General features: G+C 41.0%; 1 protein-coding gene across 1 annotated transcript in view; it reads left to right on the forward strand.

Annotated features, from left to right (window-relative positions):
* Window positions 1-12,218, forward strand: part of HEATR3 (HEAT repeat containing 3) — a 126,909-nt gene that overhangs the window by 889 nt on the left and 113,802 nt on the right. Inside the window, exon 2 of the mRNA XM_077458350.1 lies at window positions 11,077-11,249. Within this exon, the coding sequence (XP_077314476.1) occupies window positions 11,077-11,249 (173 nt within the window). The remainder of the gene's footprint in view (window positions 1-11,076; window positions 11,250-12,218) is intronic.

Raw genomic sequence — 12,218 nt, forward strand, 5'->3', positions numbered from 1 at the left:
CTCCACTTTATCCCTAAATTTTTTTTTTTAAATTCCTTTAACCATTTCCATGCCGGGCTTATTCTGCCACTCCTCCCCTACATGTAAAAATGTATTATTATTTTTTTTTTGCTAGAAAATTACTCAGAAGCACAAACATTGTATATGAGGTTTTTTGTTTTTTTCTGCAGAAACCCTAGGGAACAAAATGGTTCTTTCCATCTTTTTATGTCCCACGGTAATGTTCGCAGCATTTATTCAAAGTGTGTGTGTGTGTGTGTGTGTGTGTGTGTGTGTGTGTGTGTGTGTGTGTTTGTATTAAAAAAAAAAAAAAAAAAAAAAAAAGTTTGCCCTATTCTGTATGTTATACCTAACATGTCACACTTTCAGATTGCACACTCTCGTGGAATGGCGTCAAAGTTTGGTACTTAAAAATCTCCAAAGGCGAGGCTTTAAACATTTTTTACAGGTTACCTGTTTAGAGTTACAGAGGTGGTCTTGGGCTCGAGTTATTGCTCTAACGTTCACGGTGATACCTAACATGTGGTTTGAAAACCTTTTACATATGCGGGCACAACGTAGGTATGCATTCACTTCTGCGTGCGAAGACGGGGGTGCTTTACAATATTTTTTTATTTTTAAAATTTTTTTTTTTTTTAACAGTTTTTACTATTACAAGGAATGTAAACATTCCTTGTAATAGGACATAACCAGTCCTCTTTACAGTGAAATCTACGTTTTATAAGTCCCCAGATCTCCACACTAACCTACAAACATGATCTCAGGTTCCCAGCCGAAGAACGGGCAGTATTCACATCTGATGGTATTTGATAATTCCTCACTTGGTATGTAAATATGTAAACTCTTCTCAGTGTTTACATCTGACGAGGTGGGAGGTGACGCCATAAAGTCGCGCCTGGCCTCTGAAGGTCATAGAGACTGCCGGGGACCATCTGATCCGTGGCATTCTCTATGGTAAACAGCCACCGCTGGCCAATTCATTCTCTTGCTCGCCGATTGCACGGGTGAGCTGGTAGAAGGGGGGGGTCGACTTTCCACTCCTGCCGCCTGTAAAAACAATCATGCGGCTGAACAGCTGCTATGATTATTTTTACATGATAGGGAATTGCTGGCAGAAAAATATACCTGATATATGCCTGCAGCTGCAGGCATCATTCAAATTTAACCACTTAAACTCGAGGATGTCATATGCTGTCCACCTGAGGAGTAATGGGTTAAAGTGGTAGTGAAGTGAATATCTTGTACTTACAGGTAAGCTTACATTCATATTGTCTAAATGTGCAGGAGATATTCACATTGGCAATAGCCGATGAAGCCACTTGCGCATGCAAAGTGACGCTTTGCATTCAGGGCACACAATATGCCATGTATTGCAGAGTGCCATGCATGGCCCCGACCATTCAAATGGCCGGAACTTTCGAACCTGAAATGAAGACCGGGTGAAGGTAGAAACTTTGGTGGAGCTGTGACAGCGCTGCACTGGAGGGCTCCATTTGCAGGTAGGTCCGTCATGTGCTACTAGCACATTACAGCATAAACCTGCATAGGGCCCAATTTATTTTATTTTTTGTTTGTTTACTACAACTTTAATTATACTTTAAAGTGGCACTATACTCCCTTTGAATCCAACGTCATCCCCAAAACTCACCTCTTACATCTTCAGGTGGCCAGCTTCTGTGTCTCGCTCACCGGCCACTGTCATTGGCCGGGCTGGGATGGTGCCACTCCTGCGCATGTGCAGGAGTTCCTTCAGATTCAGCTTTGCTGAATCTGTGCAGTGAACTGTGCTTGCTGTACAGGGTGGACAGGCAGGTAAGTAGCTTTAATGCATAAGATACAAAGCATGTCTCTTCTGCATTAAAAATCCTGCCTGTCTGCCTATATTCGTTTTAGAGCTCAAAGTTCAAATTTAACCTAGTTTTTTCCAGGTTATGTTTTAAAACAGAAGATCAATGGTGCTTTATTTACCCAGTACTGATTATAAATGACACTGGATATAGTTGTAAGGTGGTTGTTCTACCAAGTAATCTCTGGGCACCCAGCTGTCCTTAGCTGGCTTGGCACACGGGTACAGTGACCGAAGGTCTGGGTAACGTGATCAGTGACTGGTCATCACCACAATCGCATGGTCCTATTTACAGCGCTGATCCTACCCCCTCCCCTTACAGCTGGGGAAGAGGAGAGATAAAGTGCTTGTAATTGGGGACAGAATGAAAGGCTGAATAGCTGCAGGTTGACTTTTTCTATTTTAGTGACTCAAGATTAGGGCTGTAACTAATGATTATTTTCATAATCGATTAGTTGGCCGATTGTTTCGATCGGTTAATAACCTTAAAAAAAAAAAAAAAAATGCTTTTTTATTTTTTTTTTTTTTATTTTTTTTTTATTTTTTATTTTTTTATTACTCTATGCAGTGGTAAATATAAATAACCAACTATATGGTTGGGGAGCAAAATATCTAATCCACTCTGAGAATAATAGAAGAGATATACTATTATAGGGTGAATCTGGTTAATATCATCAGACTCGGATCAACTTTTTTTAATTAAAAACAATGTCTTCCTTCAAAAAAAAATGTAATTTTAAGAACGTACGTTCTATTTTCTAATCGTTAGTGGGGTCAAATTGACGTTCATTTTCAACCACAGTGACGGGAAAATTTGGAAATAGAAAACTGCTTAGTCAAAGAAATTTTCAGACAGTCTATGTGATTTTCATTCAGAAATTACATTCATTTTAAAAACAGAATGTTAAAAAACGAGTGAGAATTTCGAACCTCCTTTCAGCGACTACCAAGATTTTTCGTCTGAATGTTCTCGTCTGAAAATTGATCAGTGTGTGGCCAGCATAAGGCTCGGTACACACCTATGCAGTTTGCGTTTGATCTGTTTCTGCTGTGCATTTTGATTTTTGCACACGTGATTTTGCTGCGATTTGTGTTTCTGCATTTTAATTTTTTTTGCCCAATTTGTTTTTGGGCAGAATAAAAAACACGAATTGCTGCAAAAACTCATTACATGCTTCTATATTGAACCAAAAAAAGCAGTTTTCCATGAACGTGTCCCATAGTAAGTCATGTAAATGAACTGTAGTGCGTTTCTGCAAAAAAACACATAGATGTGAACCAGGTGTAAGACATTTAGTAACATAATGGGGTTAAAAAAACTAAACTAAAATGACCCTTTTATAGTACAAAAAAGAACATAATCGCCACTGTAAGGGGTGTTTTTTTTTTTTTTTTTTTTTTTCATTAGAACTCTGAAAGTGAGTTCTCCTCTGGCAATGGGGGGCGTGACCGGATGTCTAAGGTGTAAGGTGGAGTGAGGGATGCGAGACGCCGTGTGTTACCTCCTCCTGGGCCCCATGAGGAGAGTGTGGCGTGCTTGATGTTGTGGCTGGATGCACGGTGAGGAGGGTCGGAGTTACTTGTTGAAGCCGGACGGGAGGAGAGATGATGATATACATCCGCATTACGGAGCCGAGCTAAGCCGAGCCCTCGGGGAGCAGCGTTCACTTCCGGGTCCCGAGTCCCTGACGGAAACGACCGAGGACACACGAGCACCCCCCAGCGCCGACCGCATCAGAGCCACCGAACCTTGCTGACTTTCGCTGAACAACGCTACATACAGCTGACAACAAGTGGCTCTCCCCGCCCGCAAGCCGAGACAGGAGGAGGGAGGTAAGCGGTGGTGTGCGGGGGGGAGAAGAAGATAGAGGAATGAGGTGTGGCAAAACAACGCTGCGGACATAGTAGACATTGTGGTGTCTGAAATCAGGCAAAAGTTAACAGGAGAAGTGCTGGCTGGGGGTGAGGAGGTCCCTGAGCGGCTTTTTTTTTTTTTTTTTTTCTCCCCTCCCCTCTCTGGAGTACATTGCTTTGTATCACCCTGTATTGCTCACCAGGACGTATTGCCTACCAAGATGAACGAATGGTAATCAAGCGGTGTATGCAATTAATTACCTGCTGTAAAGGCAAGAGTTGGTGGCTAGTGAAGCCAGGAAAACTGTGACGCTGGAGTTGAATATCTGTGGAATGGCTATAAGGCAAGACCGCTGGTGCACTAAGTGATTTATTAAGGGATGGTGGCAGTCCTGAAAAACTAACTGATTTTTTGAATTAGTGCATGTGAAAAAACACCAGCTGTGAAGTAAAAAAGCAGGGATTTAAATGTGATTCATGAAGTGTACGCTGGAGAGCTGGGTATAAGATATCGCTAACACTGTATTAAACCTTTGAATGAGTGATGGTGGAGGACGGCTGTGTCACAAGGTTAAGAAAGTGTTAAAAGCAATATTCAGGACTGATTTGAAGATCGGATGGGAATAAGATAAATAGAGAAGGAAATACCCAAAGAGAGGGGGGAGGAAAGTGGCGAGAAGGGGGAAAAGGAAAGAAAGATGCAACACCTGCGCTCGGCCAAGGAGAGGGGGGGAAAAAAGCATGCAACAGTCTGCCACGGCAGCTAAATTGGAACAATTCGCTCATAATCCTGCACAATCATCTCAGACCCCTCCAAAAAAGGGGCAGACTAAGGGACAACAAGGGATATTGCCTGAAAGGAAAAGCACGGGACATTTTAATACGAATATTAACACGCAGGCAGGTGCAGTGGCAAAATGTTCAGTTAATAAGAATCCGGGTGCAGGGGAAATGAATTTAGAGAATTTAGAGACTATAACAGGTGACCCCCTTCCGTTGGAAAAAGAGCCTACTATTAAGGATGTGTTAATGGCCGTAAATGCATGCAACATCTCATTGAAAGAATTGTGTACTCAAATGAAGGGAGTGAAGGATGACCTGCTGGTGGTAAGGCAAGATTTACAGAAAGTGGTGGAGAGGACGGTAGAACTTGAAACAAGGACCAGTAGGTTAGAAGATGATACAACCTTCCTAACTAAAGAACTAGAAACTTTGAAGGAGCAGTTTACAGGATACACAATAAAAATGGACGATATGGAAAATAGACTTCGGAGGGACAATGTGCGTGTAGTGGGTCTCCCTGAAAAAAGCGAGGGTGTAAATCCCGCTGAGTTCATGGAACACTTATTAATTGATATGTTTGGAAGGGACACATTCTCAACAATGTTCTCTATAGAAAGGGCGCACAGAGTGCCTTTTAGAGCTCCACCTGAGGGAAGTCACCCTAGGCCATTATTGATGAAATTATTAAATTATAAAGATAAAGTGGTGTTACGGAAAGCAAGGGAAATGGGGAATATGTTGTATAAGGGGGTTAGAATCTCACTATATGCCGATTTTTTTTTTTTTTTTTTTTTTTTTTTTTTTTTTTTTTTTTTTTTTTTTTTTTTCCCCAGAACTTCAGAGAAAAAGGGCAGAGTTCTTTCAGGTGAAGCGTAGGCTACAGAAACTTAGATTGACGTACGCTCTTCTTTATCCTGCAAAGTTACGGATTAATGCATTGGGGTATACCCAGGTTTTTTGTTCCCCAATGGAAGTGGGAAAAATGGATAGAAGAAAATAAAGAAAAATTTTAGACGTTGGGGTTCTCGGTAGTAAGAGGGTCAGGAGGTTAGAATGAGTTGGGGGGATGAAGTATGTGTGTTTTTTTTTTTTTTTTTTTTTCCCCCCCCTTTTTTTTTTTTTTTTTTTTTTTTTTTTGTGTGTAGTATGGGAGGGGGGCGGGAGGGAGGTAATACACGGCGAGTGTAACAGGTGTGGGTCGCGAATTGGTTGTGAAGAGAGTGGTATAAGGTCACTAATAGCCCCTAGGGTAACACCTAGGAAGGTGGGGGAGGGGTGGGAGGGGGGGAAAATATGGGGGAGGTTGAAGGGGAAAAAAAATATGTTTGCACTAATAAATGGGGTGCAGGAAATAACTCAAATTAAGAAAGGACACAAAATATGGGGTGCTAAAACTTGGGGTGGTAAAAAACAAGGAAAATTTATTAGGTACAAGGGGGTAAATGGTAATAAACAGTTATATAGTATAATCTACACTAAGACACATAATATACGAGAAGTTAATAAAAGAAGGTAAGGGGGAGTTGGGGGGCACTGGGAGACAAGTGGATCTCAATAGTATCCTCAGCAGACTGGTTATCCTGCTCTCTTTTTTACCTGCTCTATTTGCTTATGGTTATGCAGGATGGAAAAATTAAGATAGGCTCCTGGAACGTGAGGGGCCTGGGGACGCAGGTGAAACAAAAAGCTGTTATCTATGTTGGAGGGATATGGAGTAGAGTTGTTCTGCCTGCAGGAGACCCACTTAAATAGAGATACAATATACCGGTTGCAGTGTAGAAAATGTCAATTTCAATACCACTCTGTTTATTCGACATATAGTAGAGGGGTGAGTGTCTTGGTAAAAACGGGGGTGAATTTTGTATGTAAACGGGTCAGCCTGGATGAAAAGGGCAGATATATTTTCTTACATTGCTTAATAGAAAATAGAGAATGTATGTTGGCAAATATCTACATCCCTCCACCATTTAAAATGGAAGTGCTCTTTAAATTACAGGAATTTTTAGTGGGGATAGATGGGGTTCCTATAATAATAGTAGGGGACTTCAACACGGTCTTGGATATTAAAATTGATAGATTCCCAGAAAAAATACTGGCAGAACCAGCTGGGCAGGGGAGGATGGGTCAGTACCTGGAAGAAGTAGGACTACTGGATTTATGGAGAACTGGGAACCCGGGAGCCCGGCAGTATAGTTGCCATTCGGTCACGCATGCTACACTATCCAGGATTGATATGATACTGGGGAATGACCTGGCCTTACAAATGGTGGAAAAGATTGAATACCAGCCCAGGGGGATCTCAGATCATTCCCCAGTAACAGCAGTATTAAAAATGAGAGAACGAAAGGTTCAAAGGATGTGGAAAGTGAACCCGCTCTGGTTGGAACTGATAAAAAAAGAGACAGAAGAACGCCCTGAGAGAATTCAGTGGGAACTAAAAGAATTTCTAAAATCTAACCGGGGCACAGTAACATCAGGGATCCTATGGGACACTCTGAAAGCTTTTGTGAGGGGTCTCCTGATCCAATCAATAGCAAAAATAAATAGAAAGTCTAGGGAGCAGGAGGTACAAAAAGGGGAGAGAAGTGTTAGAGGCTGAAAGAGATTTTATTAGTGACCCCATCCAGGGCAAAGAAAAAATCTGGGTAGATAAACAAGAAGAACTTGGGCTAATAACCCTGAAGAAAGCAGAGATACAACATATGTTCCAACGGCAAGCCTCCTTTGCTGAGGGGGAAAGCGTGGGGAAAATGCTAGCACAACTGGTGAAGAATAACACGGGTCCCTCCTCAATATCGGCGATTAGGATTCCTGAGGGTGAGGTTACAACGGAAACTGGGAGTATATGCCAAGTATTTGAAGGATATTATAAAAAATTATATACTGCACAGAAAGTGGGGATGGAGGAGCAAATGGAAACATTTCTAGGTCAATTAGAGGTACCATGTTTGAAACAAGAAGAAAGAGAAGAACTGGAAGCCCCAATAACTTTGAAAGAACTTCAGGAAGCAGTTGCGAGTATGCCAAATCAGAAGTCGCCAGGACCGGATGGGCTACCGATTGAAGTTTATAAAAATTTTGGCGAGATACTGCTTCCTGAACTCCTTGAGATGTTAAGAGGAGCATGTGGGGAGGGTAAATTGCCACCATCAATGATGGAGGCGGTTATAATCCTGTTGTATAAAGAAGGAAAGGACGCCCTAGATGTTGCAGCGTATAGACCAATCTCTCTCTTGTGTACCGATACAAAGATACTGGCTAAAGTATTAGCGAATAGGCTTAATCGAGTTATAGCAAGATTAGTCCATATGGACCAAACAGGGTTCATAGCTAACAGGTCAACGAGTATAAATATTAGAAGAGCTTTTTTGAATTTGCAGATCCCAATGGATAATGATACTCCGGGAGCAGTAGTGGCATTGGATGTAAGGAAAGCATTTGATAGCGTAGAATGGGGATATATATGGAAAGTCTTGGAGAAATTTGGCATGGGTCCTTCCTTCATAGGTTGGATTAGGATGTTATATGATAAACCTAGTGCGAGACTAAAAATTAACAATGAGTTATCCGGGAAAATAGAGCTGGGGAGAGGGACTAGGCAGGGGTGTCCATTATCGCCCCTGCTCTTTGCGTTGGCTATAGAGCCCTTGGCATGTGCAATTAGAGCAAACCGGGAGATAGTCGGTTTTGTAAGAAAAACTGGAGAGGAAAAAATCTCACTTTATGCAGATGATATCCTATTGTTTCTGGGGGATATGAGGTACTCATTACCAAGGGCAATGGGATTAGTGCAAGGGTTTGGAGGCTTCTCAGGGCTGGAGATTAATTGGGAAAAGTCGGAATGTCTCCCTCTGGACCCAATTGATCAGCAAACGGCCCTGGGAACCCCCCAAATGCCAACAGTGGACAAGTTGAAATATCTGGGAGTAACCTTGACAAGGGATCCTAAGCAATTTATAAGTTATAATTTAGTCCCATTATTGGTTAAGTTTAAACAAAAAATTTGCTATATGGAAGCGAATGCCTCTCTCGGTGGCTGGTAGATGTAATCTGATAAAAATGATATGGATGCCCCAACTTTTATATATATATATATATATATATATATATATATATATATATATATATATTGCATAACGCCCCAACATGGATCAATAGAAGTTGGTTTAATAAAATTGAGATGTTGTTTAGGGAGTTAATATGGAAGGGAGGACAGGCTAGATTGAGATTGCGGATACTCCAGCTACCGGGAGAGGAAGGAGGATTCGCAGTCCCCTATCCGGAGTGCTACTTCTGGGCGTCCCAATTACAACAGCTAGGGGGGATTGATGAGATGAACGGAGGAACCCCAAATGGGAGATTAGTATTAACAGGCTCCCCACATAGCAAGCTGATTGAGACCCTGGAAGCGGACTCATTCCAGTGTAGATGTCCTACAGTAAAAATGATGTTAAAGCTATGGGATATAGTTAAAAAAAAAATGGGATATAGTAAAATAACAAAGTATACACCTCTTTGGAACAATAAGAAACTACAGGAAATATGGCGGGTTGTAAAAATTTTAGAATGGGGAAAAATGCGGTATTGTAAGGCTTAGCCATTTATATGGCGGCAGGGGTATCAAATCTTTTGATCAACTGCAAAAAGAATTTAAGATATCACAAAACTCATTCTATGCTTATATACAAGTGAGGCATGCCTTAAAGACCCAGTTTGGAAATGTATCATTAACATGGGAAGAACTGCCCTTGCTATATCCAGTAGCACAACTAGGACCCACTAAAGGATTAATATCTAAATTCTATGCCCAGCTGAATGAACAGACTAACAGCGAGAGGAAAGGGAGGGTTGAGAAGGGGAAATGGGAGCATGATCTAGGTAATATAACACGGGCACAGTGGAAAAATATTCTATCAGCATGCCCAAAGGTCTCGGTTTCTCCTCCCCATAGGATTTCCCATCTGATGGTAATTAACAGAGCATATTATACTCCCCAGAAATTATTTAGATTTGGTAAGAGAACAGATGACCGTTGCCCCAGGTGTGGGGGGTCAGGGAATTTAATACATATGCTCTGGAAATGTCCCAAATTATTCAGATACTGGGAAGGAGTGGTAGAGACAATAAGTAGGGCCTTTGGGACCGTGATAGAATTAAACCCCATAGTGTGTATTTTAGGATATAGAAATGAGGAAGTAGAGAGAAAGGGAGTAACAACGGTAATTCTAAGATGTCTATTCCAAGCCAGAAGAATGATTGCTAGGAGATGGCAATCAAATCTAGCCCCCACAGTAGAGGATTGGATGAGTGCTGTAAATGAATATCTATGTAAGGAGAGAGCAGTATACGCAAAACGAAATAACTTAAAAGAGTTCAATAGAAATTGGAGAGATTGGATAGAAGAGATGCACACCCCAGTTTAAATCACGATAGGAAAAGGAAGAAGAGAGGGGGAGGGGGGATGGGTACTGGGAGAGAGCAGGGTAGAGGACATTAAAGGTATGGGAAGCAGTATAACATATTCACGATACAAGGTAGGATAAAAGCACAAATATATATATAGAAGAGGGGGGGAGGGGGGATGGGTAGTGGGAGGGAGCTGGGTAGAGGACATTAAAGGTATGGGAAGCATTATAACATATTCACGACACATGGTAGGATAAAAGCACAAAGATATATACTGGAGGGGAGGGGGGGGGTTGTATCGATAGAAAGGGTGGGAGGGAGGGGGGCGGGGTATATCATCAGGAAAAATGTAGGAACTGCAAAAATACTCGAGGAAGGATAAAGGGGATTATGGTATTGACTAGATATTGTTTTAATTTTGTTAAGTAGATGTGATGTATGGATGTTTTTTCATCTCCCCCCCCCCCCCTTCCTAGAACTTTAAAACTCAGGCCTCTGAAAGGAAGGAATATATATTGAAATTTTGGTAATGTTATTTTAAGATGTGGTCTGTATATTGTGAAAATTTAATAAAGATTAATATAAAAAAAAAAAAAAAAAAGAACTCTGAAAGTAATATTTACAGTAGCGATTATTTGCTCTTTGTACTATAAAGGGCTTTTTTTTTTTTTCCCGTTATGTTACTGGCGATTATTCGATTTATGAAAATAGTAATCGATTCATTTCATAATTGATTAGTTGCTTCAGCCCTACTCAAGACTGTTTGTTTTTGTAAGGCCTGGTTCGTACCTATGCTGCTTTTTTTTTTTTTTTTATGGGTCACCTTCACATCTATGCATTTTATGGAAAGGGCCAGGGACTTTTTTTCTTTTTGCTTTCATAGACTTCAATGGATCAAAAATATGTTGTATAGAATATCTGTTGTATAGAATACCTAAATCTTTGACTGAAGATCCCAGTCAGTGAGCATAGAGTTTAGCATGAGGTAGTAAAAGCTGCTCCACCAAAGGGGTCCTGAACCTTCTAGGTGTGCAGGATACCTTTCATTAAAGATTTTGTCCATCTTTTCAGAAAAAATTTAAACATGAACGAACACCCTATACTTCTATTAAATTCACATTTTCTGATATAATTTTTATTGTCCTTTTTACCATGCAGCACGTTCTGATTTGTCTATTTTCTATCAGTTGCAGAGCCCCTGTCCTGAAGTCAGAGAATTTGCATGTGCCAACATCTCCAAGCTTGTCCAGCAAAAACAAGTCATCCCTTCTTTTCTACAGAAAGATGCCGTTAGATGCCTTGGACCATTGCTACTTGATAGGTGTATGGCTGTGCGTGAAACAGCAGCTGGTGCCCTACGGTAAGAATGCTGGCTTGCTACATTTTCTGTAGCAGGGAGGTTGGTCAAAGTTGAAATCTTTAAAAAAAAAAAAATATAGCTTATACAATTGCGACACAAGTCATATTCTAATTAAATGTTTTTAAGAATTACCTTTCCTTTTCAATCTGCAGCTCTATAATTTTCTGTAAAATGCAGTATGGCACCCTGGAGAATTCCTATACACAGAATGTGTACAGAACGCCCCCCAGGAACATAATTTCATGCTTGTTGTTTTCCCAGAAGTCTGCCCTAAGATGCATGTCAGATATCGGGCATCCCCTACAACAAAAATGTAATTTTTGGTGAGATACTCCCAATAGGAAATCGCGTCATGATGCTTTACTACACTGCAGCATGCATGAGCATCATGGGAAATGTAGTTCCAAAACATGTTTAAGATCGATTTCTTAGTACAAAATATTGCCTCTCCTCAATACAGACGTTTAGAGAGAGGTGAATAAAGAGAGGAAACGGAAGGAGAAGGAGGTGATAGAGAAAGAGGGGGGGGGGGGGGGGGGAGGAAATATGAGCCAGTCCCTAGTTTATGGATTCAGGTCGGTATGGGAAAACTTTTGCGGATAAACGAGACGCCTAGAAATAAGGCCCAGGGTTCCCAGACACTTTCATATTTTTTGTTTGTGTCAGTGAGGGTGCTTGCTATTTTTTTTTTTTGGGATATAATCCAGTAGATCTTGCGTCTAGCTGTTGTTAGGGAAATGTTGGGCTGTTTTAAAGCCTTAACAATAGTCTGTTTTGCTCCTAGGAGGATAAAGTGGATCAGCTTTTGATTGACTTGGGGACTATAGGCGTTAAGTAGGGCGACTGAAGGGAACCTGGGGACTGTGCAGTTGGTAACATTGGATATAGGATTTAACATTTTTTTTTTTTTTTTTTTTTTCAGTAAGATCTGATTTTTGGGATACTCCCACCAGATATGCGCCATCGTGC

The sequence above is a fragment of the Lithobates pipiens genome, unplaced genomic scaffold (assembly GCF_037356315.1).
Source record: "Lithobates pipiens isolate NorthernLeopardFrog02 unplaced genomic scaffold, aLitPip1_a1.2 Scaffold_10, whole genome shotgun sequence".
NCBI classification, from domain to species: Eukaryota; Metazoa; Chordata; class Amphibia; order Anura; family Ranidae; genus Lithobates; species Lithobates pipiens.